At 41.8% G+C, this 17,537-nt stretch overlaps 1 protein-coding gene across 2 annotated transcripts in view; it reads left to right on the top strand.

Moving 5' to 3' along the window:
• The window catches only part of LOC120054784 (RNA polymerase II elongation factor ELL-like), a 49,262-nt gene extending 34,688 nt beyond the window's left edge, over positions 1-14,574 (top strand). For both annotated transcript variants that reach the window (XM_039002405.1, XM_039002404.1), the window contains 10 exons: positions 2,053-2,174; positions 5,148-5,311; positions 6,516-6,766; positions 7,081-7,205; positions 8,706-8,820; positions 10,188-10,779; positions 12,951-13,017; positions 13,177-13,348; positions 13,567-13,611; positions 13,697-14,574. In XM_039002405.1, the coding sequence (XP_038858333.1) occupies positions 2,053-2,174; positions 5,148-5,311; positions 6,516-6,766; positions 7,081-7,205; positions 8,706-8,820; positions 10,188-10,779; positions 12,951-13,017; positions 13,177-13,348; positions 13,567-13,611; positions 13,697-13,816 (1,773 nt within the window). In that variant the 3' untranslated portion in view covers positions 13,817-14,574. The remainder of the gene's footprint in view (positions 1-2,052; positions 2,175-5,147; positions 5,312-6,515; positions 6,767-7,080; positions 7,206-8,705; positions 8,821-10,187; positions 10,780-12,950; positions 13,018-13,176; positions 13,349-13,566; positions 13,612-13,696) is intronic.
• Positions 14,575-17,537: the final 2,963 nt, after the last annotated feature.

Raw genomic sequence — 17,537 nt, 5'->3', positions numbered from 1 at the left:
AATCAAACTGGATGGACATCAGAAATAAAGGAAGGCCAGTACTAAACAAAAAATATAACTATTGTGTATAAACTGAAGGTAGAAGCCTAAGTGTTATTGTTTATTAGTTTACTCCAAAATGGGGAGGGGTGGTAGTGTTTGCTGGGAATAAGAAAGGTATTGTAATGAAACCGGCAGGGAGCAGGTCTCGAACCCTCGACCTTCTAACCCGAAGTCCAGCGCGCTATTGACTGCCGCAAAAAGCATGCTCCTGCAGCAGTCGATATCCACACTTATAAACCCAGGGTTGTTACAGTATATAAAAAAAAAAGTGTATGGGGGATTGGAAATTATGCAGACAATTACATTGATGGAAGCAACAATTTGCAATATTGAAGCTGATCACCCCCTCATTTTTTTAATGTAAAAAGTTGATAAACATTAGACTATTTCTTCACATAAGCGCAGCAGTGCGCACACGGCAGTAGGTTATAAGCGTGACTCTTCCAAAATGCAATCAGTTAGCATGAGAACACTTCTCATGTGAACACATGTGATTATGCATGAATTTGACTGCGGTCATGACTCATGACCACCAGTGTGGCGGTAATATGGTCACCGTAACAGCCCTAGGCAGACCCCATTTGGTCGTTTAGGCTGTTGGTCTACGGATCGTATTTGTCGCAGTTGTGAAATGTCTTTTTTGTGGCATGTCTTGATTGACACCTGTCTCAGTGGACTAATCCATTGCGGAGGCGCAGGGATGTCACCTGTAGTACATTTAACCTTAATTCCCATAATTGCTAATCTACAATGTTTGTTAGGTAAGTAATTTTAAATGAATGCTTATTATTCTAGAAGTAGGCCTAGCAAGGCCTAAAATTAACACCAGACACGTTGGCGGGTGGTCAGGGCTCCACAATGCGAGCGTTACTCACATTTGTGAATAAAAATAGTAAAGTATGATCACATTTATAGTAACATAAATGCTGTAATAGCGGTTTCTAAAGTATTTCTGCCGTTTTGTTTCATAGCTGGTAAATGAATCACACAGTCAAAGCACTACTAATAGGCTACAATATCGTGCTGCAACACTGCCTGGCTAGGGGCTGTGCGCACAAACAGAGCTGAGTGAAATATTCATTTTTAGAAGAGCTGCGCACAGGCATAAATTGTTCTAATTTACATGAAACCAACGTCTACTAACGTGAGACTTAGTCCTTGTGTTTCTTGGCTATTTACATTGTTTTGTTCTACGCTTCTACTAGAGACTCCATCTCACAGCAGACACGAACGTGATTTGAGTCATGCTACCACTGTAACCTCCCGCCCTTAAAGGGGCAGGTAAAAATGTTTGTCATGTAACATTTTGGTTAAGATTTTGATCACAAAATGAAATTAAACAATATACCACATTACTTCTTACTGGTAAAACATTTGTTTTAGTAACATTACAAAGCATGCTCATCTTTTTTTTTGTATGTGTGTAGTTTTCGTGGGGGAAAATATTTTGGCTGGTAAAATCTGGGTGGTTGGTATATTTTATCTTCCTGCCACAGTAGCTGGTGTACCAAAAAGTAAGTTTTATCCCCTGAGGCCTAGGCTACCTAGTCTGTGTGCAAATATAGGCTTATAAATGTGGCCTTTTTTGGGGATCTGATAGTGTTACTGATTGTCACAACCACCTCATGAGTTGTGGCACTTTTTTAAAAACTTTATTCACTGAACATGTCAGAACACCAGATGGGCCTGGGGCATGCTTAGTGGGTCAACCAGCGTTTAGAGCTTTGCAGATATTTGTAGTTTAATTTCTAAAGCTGATATGGTTCCCCTATTGGAGACCTACTGTACTCCACACCAGTACACGAGATTGCTCATAAGTGGTTTTACTGTATATGGAGGGCAGTGAGACTTTCGACAAACAATGCTGTAAGATTTATTCTCTAAACCTGTCACAAGCTGGTGGCTGTATTGATTGTAACAGATTATGGATGACCTTTCCTATATTTATCATTAAATGCACTCTCAGGGAAGAATGTTAACCATTTGATTTATTATTTTCTCTGTCCACAGAAAATCTCAATACCGTGGTCGAAAAATCCGAATGAGCTGCGACTGTTTACTTTCTACTTGTCCAATGTGGGTAGGGACAACCCACAAGGCAGTTTTGACTGCATCCAGCAGTACATCACCAGGTGAGGGACCACAGAGGAACTGGCCATAGGCTGGCCTCATCCCCTCTGACATATAACACATGCACAAATTCATCACTCATTCACACATTATATATACATTTAAACACCCTTTTAAAGAGTTGTGTTTTGGATTGAAGCTTCTGTACCATGGCCCCATGCGGAGGAGTTTGTTAACATGGTTAACTTCTTATGGCTGCATCCCGCTAACGGGATCGATATGACAACAGCCAGTGAAAGTGCAGGGCGCCAAATTCAAACAACAGTAATCTCATAATTAAAATTCCTCAAACATACATGTCTTATCATTTTAAAGGTACTGTAATTTCTGGACTATTAAGTGGACCTGAATATAAGCCGCACCCACTGAATTATTTAAAAATATGTATTTTGTACATAAATAAGCCGCACATGTCTATAAGCCGCAGGTGCCTACCGGTACATTGAAACAAATGAACTTTACACAGCCTTTAAACGAAACACGGCTTGTAACAAAAATAAAAAAAATAGCAGTAAACAGTAGCCTACCAAGAAAGTCATTGGTCACTATCTTCCTCCTCCTGTGCACTGAAACCACTGAAGTCATCTCCTTCGGTGTCGGAGTTGAATAGCCTCATTTTCTAGTTCGGGCCATCTGCTTGCTTTTCTTCCCTCTGAAAGCTTTTGTTGTCTTTTTGCACTGAGTCAGTTCCTCACGCTGCTGTTTCCAACGTCTTATCATCGACTCATTAAGGCCAAGCTCCCGTGCAGCAGCTCTATTTCCTTTTCCAACAGCCAGATCGATCGCCTTCAACTTGAAAGCTGCATCATATGCATTTCTCCGTGTCTTTGCCATGATGAGGGTGACAAAATGACTACCGTAATCAGAATGATGGGAAGTTTGAGTGCGCTTGATTTACGTCACATTATGTGATGGTGCTCAGTTTTTTGGCGGCATGAATCTTGTGAAAGCGGGAAAAATCCATAAATTAGCCGCGTCATTGTATATGCCGCGAGGTTCAAAGCGTGGGAAAAAGTAGCGGCTTATAGTCCGGAAATTACGGTAATCTTATTGTTAATCCCACAAGTGTCCAATTTCAAATATGCTTTTCAGCGAAAGCACTACAAACGATTATGTTAGGTCACCACAAAACCACAATAAGCACAGCCATTTTTCCAGCGAAAGATAGCTTTCACAAAAAGCAGAAATAGAGAAAATGAATCACTAACCTTTGGATTATCTTCATCAGATGACACTCATAGGACTTCATGTTACACAATGCATGCATGTTTTGTTTAAGTTCATATTTATAACAAATCTGAGTTTACATTGAGGCGTTAGATTCACTAGTTCCAAAAACATCAAGTGATTTTGCATAGGCACATCGTTTCAACAGAAATACTCATCATAAATGGAGATGATAATACAAGTTATACACATGGAATTATAGATATACCTCTCCTTAATGCAACCGCTGTCAGATTTCAAAAACTTTACGGAAAAAGCAAATCATGCAATAATCTGAGACTGAGCTCAGAACAATAGCCAAATTAGCCGCCATGTTGGGGTCACCAGAAACCAGAAAATACATGATAAATGTTTCCTTTGAACTTCATCAGAATGCAGTCCTAGGAATCCCAGGTCCACAATAAATGCTTGATTTGTTCGATAATGTCTGTTATGTCCAATTAGCTACTTTGGTTATCGCATTAGCGGTAATCAATTCCAAAGTCACAAAGTGCATCCACTATAACGTGACGAAATGTCCAAAAGTTCCGTAACAGTCAGTAGAAACATGTCAAACGATGTACTGAATCAATCTTTAGAATGTTGTTAACATACATCTTGAATAACATTCCAACCGGAGAATTAGATTGACTTCAGAAGAGCGTTGGAACGGAGGTCCTCATGTGAAGGCGCGTTTTCAATGCGTGGTCACCTCATGGCAGTGATTACTAATTCCTGTCTCCTTCGGCCCCCCTTCACATTAGTCATCAGACAAAGTTCTGTTGACATCTAGTGGAAGTCGTAGGAAGTGAAAACTCATCAATATCTCGCTGTAATTTCAATGAGAGCTTGGTTGAAAATCTGCCACCTCAGAAATAATTCAAACAGGAAGTGGAACTTCTCAGGTTTTTGCCTGCCATATGAGTTCTGTTATACTCAGACATAATTCGAACAGTTTTAGAAACTTCAGAGTGTTTTCTATCCAATACAAATAATAATATGCATATATTAGCAACTGGGACTGAGGAGCAGGCAGTTTACTATGGGCACCTCTGTGCACCTTTCATCCAAGCTACTCAATACTGCCCCTGCAGCCATAAGAAGTTAAGAGCTGAACAGGATTATGTTTTTAGGAGAGTACTATCTGCTCTAGTGCTGTCTTCGGCTTATCTGCCTCTGGAGTCTGATCGAAGAACAATGTTGTGCAAATGTATTGAATTGGGTCAGATGTTTGCGTATTGACGTAAGGATTGGAACTAAGTCCCGGCTCTGACTGTCGTATTTGAACACCTATCATGTCCTCAACCATTTCTAATGAGATGTGTTTGGCTGGAGTTCACCCATCACCCTGGATGCTTATGAGCCCCTAATTCCAATATAAACCAGAGGCAGAGCTGCCAACTTTATTTCATCCTCTGCCAAACCATCATCAAAGTTAGAAGGAATTAAAGGAGGAAACCAAGTCAAAACCAGGAAAGATTAGGGTTTAATGCAACGTTGGTTTGTTAATGTGGGAATCCACTGTTGAATAGAGTATCAAGTTATAATGCCCTCAATGCAGTGGTATGTTATGAATATTAACCCGGCTAGGAGCGTTGGGCATAAAACGTTTACTGAATGTTCTTCCTCACTAGTCTTTATAGGCAGTAATGTTTCACCTAAGATTATTCTTTTTTTTTTTTTTTCAGTGGTGTTAAGGGTAGGGGGTCACTTAGTTGACCTGTTGGTCTCTGTGTCTGTTTAACCCTTTCTCCTATGTGTTGTCTCAGTGAGGGGAGCATTCAGCTGGACTGCCTGGGTGGAATCCAGGACAAGATCACGGTGTGTGCCACGGACGACTCTTACCAGAAGGCCAGGCAAAGCATGGCTCAGGCAGAGGAGGAGACCCGCAGCAGGGGTGCGATCGTCATCAAGCCTGGGGGGAGATACGTGGGTAAGGCCCTTAGACATTGTCTACACTGAGAGCTGTGGTCACACCCAAATCAGTCAAAAACATGGGTTACTAATTTAGCCCTAGTCTAGGATGGATGCATACAAGATTTATGAAGTTTATTTTTTGGGAAATGTTCCCTCATGTCTGTTTACATCCAGGGTGAGTGAATGCTGACTCAGTGGGAGGGACATTTTCATGTGAATGCTGCTCCCCAGTAAGCTGTCTCATATCAGGGTGTGGAGCACAGCAGGCAGTCAGAGCAGTAGCATGCTCATCAGCCAGGCTCTTATTGAACATGATGTGGGTTATTTCCACATCAGTTAAGCGCTCTGACCTCCTAGTGTGGCCCTGTCCAGTGGGAGAGATTTTAGACTCTTATCCAGCCTCCTCCAGGGTAGAGATGCCATTTCCACACTGAAAACACACACACGCAGGGCTGTTTCAAGTGAACATCAAACATACTGTGTGGGCTTTTTACTAGTCTCAGGAGAGCTGCATACTGAAACTGGTTCTGCTGCAGTTCAGTAAAGGCCTTAGCAGCCCTGAACAGAAACAAATGTACCTAGAAATCAAACCGCATAATCTCTATTATACATTGTTTTTGATTACGCTTTTAGGATACACTGCAATTTACTTGTTGGAGAGGAAGTTAAAACTGTGTGGTGTCATTTCCGTCGAGCCCCAAGCTGTCTTAGTCACACTCTTATCTCCACATGACCTTAATTCTGGTGAAAAGTGGCTGAGCTCAGTGTATGTGTAATTGCAGGCTCATGGTTCCCTGTGTAGGGCCCAAGGGGCTGACTTGGCAGGATGTTTAGGAGCTCAGAGCTTCACAATGTCACGCCTGTGACTCGGCACCAAACCAATTGCCTAACTGCCCAGTCGCCACAGAAAAGCCATCATAGGTTCACAGATGTTTAATGTAGCTGTTTGGCCAGGAAGCAGCTTGTTCAACTATTTGTACTGTGGTGACTTTATAGACTAGTTGGGTTCATTTATGAAGCTCACCCTGATATTATAACAGGTACTGCTAGATGTGTACTTTTGTCTGTTGAAGAGAACATTTTGATGGCTTTTAAGTGCCTTTTTGAAGATGTACTGTAGGTTGATTACGAACAACTTCTCATTACAAAGCCAACCTCTCATGGTTATGTCACACAGGCCCAACCTTTCTGACACACAGCCATGTCTCTGTTCTAATCAGGTAAGAAGGTGCAGATCCGGAAACCGGCACCTGGGCTGTCTGACATCGCTCCATCGCGGCGGACGTCGCGGCCTGTCATCATCTCTAGCAGTGCGGCAAAGAAGAGCACGGCGCAGCAGAGGCCCCTGAGGGAGCGCCTCACCCACCTGCTGGCCCTCAAGCCTTACAGAAAGCCTGAGCTCATCCTGCGCCTGCAGAAGGATGGCCTCTTGCCCTTTGACAAGGACTCTCTGGACAGCCTCCTGCAACAGGTTAGTTAAGTCAGTCACGCTCCTAGGGTACGGTGCCTTTCACAACAGGTTAGTTGAACTGGAGCTTGGCAGACCCATGGCCCTTCTGAGCCCAGTGTCCTCAACAGATAAGTTAGTCACAGGACCCAAACCTCCTACTAGAAGTCCCTTAGAGCCAGGGGCTTAGCCTGTGGTTACAGGCCAGCCCACTGCAAACAACTCACTGCCGGTGTTGCAGGGTATTAATGGTGCGTTTCTTGAAGATAGGTTTAGAAAATGCATTCCTCCAGAATACTGTCATGGCATTAATGTCATGTATTGATTGCTGTCTATAGGTGGCTAACCTAAATGTGAGAGACAACACCTTCACATTGAAGGACTCTTTGTTCAAGGACATTCAGAAGGATTGGCCAGGCTACACTGAGGGAGACCAGCAACTTCTGAAGAGGATCCTTGTTCGGTATGTGCTAGGTGGCGCTATATTACTATATTGCATGCCATATTAAAACCAGTGCTTTTGTGTACAGTCCACATGTCAACTGCCAATGGCATGAACCAGCAATAATGGAATCCTCCTAACTTTGGTTTGTGTACTTTATCACCTCAGCTTTGTGTGTTAGTTTAAACAAATTTCCTTAGAATCTCAGGTGCTGTAGTTCCAGATATCCTCAGGAATAGTACAGACTCAAGTCTGAAACCAGGCACTGCTTGCCATGTGTGGTTTTCTCTCTGCCCTGTGTTCTTGACAGGCCTAACTGGATTTTTTTACTGGTGGGACCAGGGGAAAAAATCTGGTTTCTCAAGATCTGGGGCAGTAAGGAAATGCAGCTCGTAGCTAAATTTAGAACAGGCATTACAGCGTGCTTAGTTGGGTTTACTGAGTTGACCCAAAATTGTTGGACTCAATATAGCAGGGAATATTTCACATTCTCAATGATTAAATGTTTTTGTGGAATTCATCCAAAAGCAAGAGATTCCTACCGTATGTCTTTTTGGACTGCACTTTGAGCCTTGGGTAGCTTATCAGCTGAACACTCTCCCACAATGTTTGAACACCAGTTATGGTCACGCAAGTGTAGTGCAGAAAAAGTATTGGAAGACCTGTGATGCAACACTGTTCCAGCACATGCTGATCCACATGTGAGGTGGCACTGGTTCAAGGTCCAGGCTCGACGCTTGAGTCGAGGCTCCTTAGGCTTCGGCTGTGACAGGACCACTGCACAGCAGCCAGCCTCTTCCCTAGGCTGTTCTCCCCACCCCTCTAGCGTTTCTTACTCTTTTGCATTTTTTTTTCTCCCTCTGTAGGGGCAGGACTTGGATAATTCCCCACTGTATCCCACTGCCCCCTACTGTCAACACTCTACCAACATACACAAATAATATTCTGTTGATGTACACATCACACAACCTCTGTATACCGTGTTTTTATTTAGCAGCTGATACTTAGCATCTCACCCAAGGCTTTGCCAGATATCTATTTATGATGTCTGACTTGTTTAACCAGGTCAGTTAAATGTGTATGTCTGTCTGAGACAAGGAAAATAACAGAATGTAGAGCAAGGCCACCATAATATGGTCATGTGCCAATGTCACAGGTCCATTGGAACTGTGAGTCAAATTGTATTGGTCACATACACGTGTTTAGCAGATGTTATTGCAGGTGTAGCGCAAATCTTGTGTTTCTAGCTTTAACAGTGCAGTAATATCTAACAATTTCACAACAATGCACACAAATCTAAGGTAATGGGGAAAAATTAAGAATTGTCCTTCGAGTTGGTGCTTTGAACACACTGACTCAGAACTAGTTACATGGCAGACTTGCCAACTCAATGAATGTACTTGTGCACTAGATTTAACCTGAACCTATTTTGGAAGTTTTTCCAAAATAATGAATGTCTGAATTGGGCTCACGCAATGTATTTATGTCTGTGGTGACTCAGCTTCTGACTTGTTTTTTTAGGAAAATGTGTCAGGCCCAGAGTCAGACTCCGAGCACCACCACAGTGGCTCCTCCAGCTGAGGTCCAACTCCCAGTGAGCCCTCCCAAAGAGCTGGCTAGCAGCTCCCCGTCGCAGGTGAGCCGTCTCTTCTACTTCTCCTTGTCTCCATGCTCCTCCCCTTCTTAACCACTTACTTCCCACTCCTTACAGAGTGTCCTCATATGGCCTTTCACTGTTTGTGGTCCCATTAAGAGGAGTTACTGTAGATTTTGTTTGCTCCTTCCCCTCTGAGTTTTCCTGAGACACCGCATGTCCTTTACTTTCGTTTCCTCCCTTCTTACGCATTAGCAAATACACACCCTCCTCCGTACACACAGTTGGTTCTGGTGTTCATTGAAAAGAGGGTGTTTTGGAACACTCGCTGTAAACAAACCCACCGACGAGCAGTTGTGTATGTGGCCAGTCTGGGTTTGGTGAGAGAAGTTCGAGGAGTTCTACCAAACTAAACAGGTTATGGAGCCGTGAAGGTCCACAGGGCTCCAAACTGTACCCAGTGTTATTTCAGAACCAAGGACTTTCTGCTCCACTGTGATTAGGTCAGCCACTTCCAAAGTTGTTAGTGTAGGTTGGGTCAAATGTAGTCTGTTAGTAATACAGTACCATGCATTGTGTGGAAAGGGGATGGTCATCCTTGGGGATGGGCACTGTTTTCCAGATATCTGAACAGACGTTAGTATTCTATTACTTGAGAGGGTGTTCATTTTTGCAGATATTTTCATTTAAGGCCTATTTTGACAATGAAAAAGCTTTGTTATAAATTAAATTACGTTATCCTTGTGATATTACCCACAAGGATATACCATGACATTTTGAAATACATAATCTAATATAGCAAACTTTTGAATGTAGTTTTTATAACTGTGCGTTGATCTCCTGCTGCGCATTTAGCCCTCTACTCCAGTCTGCCCTGACATTGGTATTCTATTTTCCCCACTTCAAATGGTAAAGGCACACACCTAACAGTTTCCACAAGACCTGACACAGATCATTGCAAAACACCTTTTTTGTGACTGAATCAGTTCAATCATGGTGAAAATCAGACTTCTCTTTGACTGTTGCTTTTAGTGAAAAACTACAGAGAAAAGCAGCCTGTCTGCTGTTTACTTCTGACATATGCATTTGTCATTCTGGTCAAGAGAAAAGCATGTGTTTGGGGGGGGACTATCCTGCTATCGGGAAAGAGAAGTCATTGAGATTATTTGAATAGGGAAATGCCCATCCCTAGTCATCATACTGCCAATGTGGCTGAGATCCCGTTCACTCTGACCTTCTCTGCTTCACACCAGCACAAGCTTAAAGTTAATAATTGGGATTTTAGTAGATATTCTTTATCTTAATCTGTCAGTGATGGTTATCTGCTCATGTTTTTTCTCCGAATCCTTAGTTGAAGTGAGTCCATTTTCCCGTTTTTAATTTTCTGCCTTAAACTCTGTTTATGCCAGAAACGACCTGCTGCAGATTTCATCGATCCTCTGGCCAACAAAAAGCCCAGGATATCACACATGGCTAACAAAACAGCGGTGCCAATAAATGGCAAGCCGAGTTCCTCCAATGGAAAGGAGGGGAGTGGGGCAGTGGTTGCGGCGCCAGCGGTTGAAGGCGTGACGTCCAGCTCCCAGCTCCCCCTACTTGACATCCACCGGCCCTTCGACCCACTCTCCGACGTTAGTAACGACTCCAGCCACAATGGCCGGGACTGTGAGGGCCAAGAGGCCGCTGTAGCTGAGAGACTGAGCCAGCCACCAGTCTTCTCTGGGCCTGCAGCGCTGTCCGTACCAACCCTGGGCCTCTCGTCCCTCGGACACACCGGCCTCGATGGGCCCCAGGGCAAGAGCACCTTGCCCTCCCTGCACGGCAAGTCCAAGAAGAAGTCCAAAAAACACAAAGACAAGGAAAAGTCCAAAGAGAGGGAACGGGATAGAGAGAAGGAGAGGAAAGGAGCAGAGGAGCGTGTTCCTGAGCCAAGAAAAGCCTGTGACATCACCTCCAGCCCCGAGAACCTGAAGAGCAGTAGTATTCCACACAGCAGCACAGGTGAGATGTGTACAAGCTATGGTGTGGATCTCAACCTCTCTATAAATTTACAGAGAGAAGTCTGTGTCATTGTACTATTAGATTAACGATTGGCAGAAGGGAGACCTGTTAAGCATGATTCCATCTCATGAATTTCGACCTTGGTGATTGAGACATTTTGCAAGATGGAAAGATGACATTATGCACCCAATTTTAAATGAATTGATAAAATGGATGAATGAATCCTATACTTACAATACCAGTCAAAAGTTTGGACACCTACTCATTCTTTATTTTCACTGTTTTCTACATGTAGAATAATAGTGATGACTTCAACTATGAAATAACACATATGGAATCATTTAGTAACCAAAAACCAAAAAAGTGTTAAACAAATCAAAATATATTTGAGATTCTTCAAAGTAGCCACCATTTGCCTTAATGACAACTTTGCACACTCTTAACCAGCTTCATGAGGTAGTCACCTGGAATGCATTTCAATTAACAGGTGTGCCTTAAGCTAATTTGTGGTATTTATTTTCTTAATGCGTCTGAGCCAATCAGTTGTTGTGACAAGGTAGGGGTGGTATACAGAAGATTGCCCTATTTGGCAAAAGACCAAGTCCATATTATGACCGCTCAAATAAGGAAAGAGAAACGACAGTCCGTTACTTTAAAACATGAAGTCAATCCGGAAAATGTATAATAGCTTTGAAAGTTTCTTCAAGCGCAGTAGCAAAAACCATCAAGCGCTATGATGAAACTGGCTCGTGAGGACCGCCACACGAAAGGAAGACCTGGAGTTACCTCTGTTGCAGAGGATAAGTTCATTAGAGTTAGCAGCCTCAGAAATTGCAGCCCAAATAAATGCTTCAGAGTAAAAGAAACAGACACATCTCAACATCAGCTGTTTAGAGGAGACTGAGTGAATCAGGCCTTCATGGTCGAATTTCTGCAAAGAAATCATTACTAAAGGACATCAATAAGAAGACTTGCTTGGGCCAAGAAATACGAGTTATGAACATTAGACCAGTGGAAATCTGTCCTTTTGGTCTGATGAGTCCAATTTTGAGATTTCTGGTTCTAACCTCTGTCTCTTTGTGAGACGCAGAGTAGGTGAACGGATGATCTCTGCATGTGTGGTTCCCAAGGTGGAGGAGGTGGTGTGACGGTGCGGTAGTGCTTTGCTGGTGACACTGATATATTTAGAATTCAAGGGCACGCTTGTTCTGCAGTGATACGCCATCCCATCTGGTTATGGCTTAGTGGGACTATCATTTGTTTTTCCACAGGATAATGACCCAACACACCTCCAGGCTGTGTAAGGGCTATTTGACCAAGAAGGAGAGTGATGGAGTGCTGCATCAGATGACCTGGCCTCCACAATCACCCGATCTCAACCCAATTGAGATGGTTTGGGATGAGTTGGACCGCAGAGTGAAGGAAACGCAACCAACAAGTGCTCAGCATATGCGGGAACTCCAAGACTGTTGGAAAAGCATTCCAGGTGAAGCTGGTTGAGAGAATTCCAAGTGTGCAAAGCTGTCATCAAGGCAATGGGTGGCTACTTTGAATAATCTAAAATAAAAAATATTTAGTTTTAACACTTTTTGGTTACTAGATGATTTCAAAGTTTTTAGATGTCTTCACTGTTATTCTACAATGTAGAAAATAGTAAAAAAATAACGAACCCTTGAATGAGTAGGTGTCCATACTTTTGACTGGTACTGTATATTACTGCAGTCTGCATTCTTCTTGTGAATGGAAGCCCAAATTGATCAGTGAGTTTATTAGCTTCAATTAAGAAAGTAGGGCTGGGAATTGCGAGGGACCTCGCACTATATTATCACGATACTTAGGAGCAGATACGATATGTATCGCATTTCGATTCTTCAATTTTATCGCAATTTGATGTTCATAAAATATTGCTCACTGTCGGCTGCAGATGAACAAGCGGGCCATAAAACGAGTTTTGATCAGTGAAAGTGCTGAAAACATGTTGGCTCTTTTTTATTTTTATATTTGAGGACACGCTATAGGAGGAGAAATACCTAAGCTTTGTCACAGGTACAGTAGACTAGCTGTAGCTAATATTAACTACCTAGCAAAAAAAGTTTTACTTGGAGTCATAGAATCGATATATTGTTAAACCTTAAACTTCACTTACAAAGTAACCTTGTACTTCCTTTCAGATCTCAATGGAATGTGCAACAACACCAGTGTTCCTTCGTCATCGACTGAGATGGCAGACTATTTATCGTAAGCACTTCCTACCTCTTATAAAACCACAATACATATATTAGGAAATTACCATTTGTTTCAATGCAACAGATTCTGATGACATGGAAAGTGTGCAATTGAAAGCTATTTCATTGAAGTACTCCACTCTTCTGCATTCTGTTTCCTCTTTCTGAACAGGGAGTATACCGTGATTGGCTCTTCCGAGCAGCGTCAAACATACAAGAATTACTTTAATACTGAGTATAGTGAGTACCGGGGCCTCCACGCTCGGATAGAGGGCATCACCCGGCAGTTCACTGTGCTCGACACTGAGCTTAAGCAGCTCCAACAAGGCACAGACAAGTACAAGGTACGACCCCTTTGGCCCACTGACGCATACTGTCTACGGTTCTACCTAAGCTGCAATATGGTATTATTATTGTTCCAATGTTCAACTTCAGGATTCAATATGGTGTTGTGTTATTATTATTCCAATGTTCAACTTCAGAATGAATTTGTAGTTAATGTTCTGACAATCACTGATTGACACGTTTATTCATTGTTTTGCCATTTTGTCTTTTCTTTTAGACAATCCACAATCAGATACTCCAAGAGTATCGTAAAATAAAAAAGGTAATCTTTGCATCTGACAATTTTGTTTCTCATGAAGCTGCTCAGGTAATTTTTCAACAAATACTGATTTTGTTTTACTTCACAGACGAATCCAAACTATAGCCAAGAGAAGAACCGCTGTGAATATCTACACAGCAAACTGGCACATATAAAGAAACTTATAGCAAAGTATGATCAACAGCAACTTCAAAACTGGACTGGTTGACATTTTCTCTTTTCTCTCTGCAAACCGAAGAAAGAGAAACTCTGGATTCTGTTAGCTCTAAAATAACTTATTAAAGATGCCATGAAGGGAGGGATTATTCCTAAAGATGCCATGAAGGGATGGATGATTCCCCTCATTGGGGCCAAAAGCACTAGTGAGGACAAAGCAGACCACATTTCTTTTTTTTGTGACACTGGCATGTTTGGCCAGATCTCTGTGTAGCTACACTGCATCCGGAAAAGCTTTGCGTGCTGTTTCTCATACTCTGTCCTAAGTGCACAGAGATCTCTCAATGGAAAAACCACATTCTTTGGAGATCTCCAAAACAGCCTTTCCTGGTTTGTAGACTGGGCGGTGGTGGTGACACTGAAATGGAGTCGGCAGATCTTATGCCAAATGCAAATAGTTTGTTTGAGAACAGATACAATGTAATGAATTATATGGTATCACATTTTTCCCCATATATTGAAATGGAAGGTTCTAAACTCTATTTGACTGTTTTTTTATTTATTATTTCATTTTTGTTCTTCCATAGGAGTAACAAGTTCTGTTATTTTACACTCCTCAATATCAGTACTACAAAGCAGTGTCTCTTGTTTTTTTCTTCACATCTTGAATGTTAGTCAGTATTTTATGCAAAAACTGCCTTGGCAATCAAATTGTCCATCTGTTGCAGTTCATTATTTTCTTTCCTTTTAAAGAGATGCACCTATCCCCATCAATTTAATAAAGACAATGCTATAAAAAATCGTCAGGCATAGGTGCCTCGGCTTGGCTTTTCTTACATATTGTTCAAATGTCTTAACCAGAAGGACATCATCATGTAAGAGCAGCCTCAGGTGATAGGAGCTTACTGAATTTAAAGGTTTAACACAAGCTGGGAAAGTGTGTTTTTTCACCACCAGTCATGGCAAGCTCTGATTTGTTTTTATATGGTTACGGTGATGGTACTTGGCTATGCCTGGCATGTACACCAGGAAAATTTGGATCCTTGTATTTTTATCAACTAATGCATACAGGGAAGATGAAATAATCGGTGCTTTGACCTAACGTAGTCTGTTTAATCACAAGTTGGAAGATACAGTATTAGTATACCCCATGCAGCAGCTTTTACCATTGTAACTTTTCTCTTTGCGACTGTTTTAAAGTGTACTAGAATATATTGTTAGTATAATTTCCTTCTAATTCATTCAAACAATTGGCTCTTAAACAAGGATTTTATTTCCTATATCTAGTACTTGTTCATCTACATGATTGTCAAGACTGTTAACCCAAGACCAGCCTCACCTATCTTCCAAATGGAGTGGATGACTTATCTTTGTATCTGCCAGGCTAAAGTATTCCAGATCTTTTGTGTCCTGAACCCCTGAAATGATCAGGAACGCTGTAATGTTTTTGGAATCTGTCACCGAGCTCTCCCGAAATCACTGTTGTAAATTTTGGGGTAGTCAACTAATGCCTTTCTGATTGACCTTTCTATGTGAATATGAAAAATCGTTAATCTTGTTCCTCTTACATGGGTTTTATCCAAATGAGACATTTCCCTTTGTCCATCAGAGTTCGTGCTTTATGAATGTTACAATGACCAGTATTTGTATCTTTACTTAAAACTGCTGCCTAAAAAAATCCAAAGGCCTGATAAAACCTCAATATGGAAATTATTTCTGACCAGCATTAATAGCAAAACAATGCTCTCCCATGAATCGAGCAAACGGCAAAATCATTTGAGTATATTCTACTTACCATTGGCGATAAAGAATTGTTGATTTAGTTGACATGTCATTTTAATTCCAATTTGCCCTATGAAATTTCAAGTCTTTGGTTACGACGTGAGAGAGGGCTCTTATTCACTTCAAATGGGATATTATGCGCTCAGATGTTTCAATGTAATGTATCATCACCTCCTGAAATCCAAACACGGCCAACGCTCAGAGATTCATTTATCACAATGCTGATTTGAGATTGCTTCTGGATTGAATGTTTTGTGACAAGAATCAATTCTCAGCATCACCCAGTACCGTGGAACCCTTTAAATAAGTGACTTCATCTCGGAGTGAGTTTTATAGAGACGTTCTGATAGGATTACTGTATACATTTCTCTTGCGGTCAAATCAATTTTGATGCCGTTCTCATCAATACAGATGGTTAAGGCATTTATTTGCTCAGATATGGAGCTAAATTGTTTTTAGTATGAATTGCCAGTACAGAACACTATGGTTTGAGTTGAATGTGCCAAATGACCTGTTGTATAGGTTTTCATATGACTACAAATGGTGCTGTTTTAGCAAAGAAATGGCTTCGGAGGAGAGTGGGATATTGGCGCTTTAAACCCAAAGCACGCTTTTTGAAACCGTAAGGGATTAGGATTGAAATTGACATATTTCAATAAAATTCTTTCAAATCCTTATTTTGGGTCTTTCTGAGGCGGTTATTGCACTTTATTGTATAGCATTTGAAACACACAAACCACACATTGAGTTTGAGGGAAGATTTGTTAAATATTACAACTGTCAAATGCTAAACATTAGTGATAATGATTTTCCCTACCCCTTTTCAGTCGTAACCTGAGATTTTACTGAATACGGGAAAAGGGTTACTTTCTATAGCAGTTCCTTTGGTTCTAAATTGTTCCTCCTTCCTGGTACTTTAATTGCCCCGGGTCGTCAGTTGTGTTACTGATAATTGTAGTGTTTCCTGCCCCATTTCTAAATATGATTTCCCCATGATAATTTGCCAGGAAGCCTATATTTAGCCCTGTGGACATGAATCATTGGAGCCTGATGAGAAATTGTGGCAGACGTTTGACTTTTCTATTGACAAAACAGTATCTAAATTTGTTGAGCTCCATTGTATCTTGTCTCACCTGTCCTTGATTAATATGAATACCATTGTAAAGAAGCAACATCATGGCATATTGAGACAGTACAGTATTGACGTCAACAGTGAAACTGGATATATTGCCTAACAATCCTCTTGGGGGCAGCAGTACTTTGTTTATAAATTGCAGTTTGTGTCCATGACTATCAATCAGGAGAAAGCTTCTATGTGCAGCAACAATACTATTTGGCCTTGGAGCGAACACTGAGGCTACATTAGTGTGAGAGGTTCCGTTACCACAAAAAATCTGTCTCTTCAATATCAAGGGTCTTCAATATCAGGTTGGTAAAGCCCAGGAATGCACAATCATGTACTTATCAGAATACCATTCCATAGGCCGTATGTATGCTGTGTATTTCTGGTTCTGTTGAGCTTCATTATATCCCACAGGAATGTTTAGTTTTCCTGCCTGATACACTTGAAATTTGGCTCCAATAAAGGCATTGACATGGCTGTGTGGGCAGAAGATGGCTATGTGTGGCTAACAGGAGGGCAGCAATCTGACGCACTGTGTGAAAGATCTCAGAAATCCATACATTTATCCAGTTGGCCAGGCTAAGCTGCCTTTGGCTCCCGTCCGAATGTTGGCCTCAGCTCAGGGAGCTGGAGGGGTGTCAGCGAGTTCAGTTTGGCAGCTTGCCCTGTTCCTGGTGGACTCCAGGCTTGCCCCCTCCCTCCACTCAACAAACACTACCACACTATTCAGCCTCTCTACAGAGCCCCTGATATGTTTATAACTACACCAGAGATTAAGGGCTTTGCCTGTGTGTTCATTGGTCTGTCAGTAGGGCATAATCCTCTCATTTGTCTGTCCTAAAGATAGGGCTGAGATATGTTCTGTAGA

The sequence above is a fragment of the Salvelinus namaycush genome, chromosome 10 (assembly GCF_016432855.1).
Source record: "Salvelinus namaycush isolate Seneca chromosome 10, SaNama_1.0, whole genome shotgun sequence".
NCBI classification, from domain to species: Eukaryota; Metazoa; Chordata; class Actinopteri; order Salmoniformes; family Salmonidae; genus Salvelinus; species Salvelinus namaycush.
Note: the sequence above shows the minus strand (reverse complement) of the source record. Positions and strands in the feature narration are given on the sequence as shown.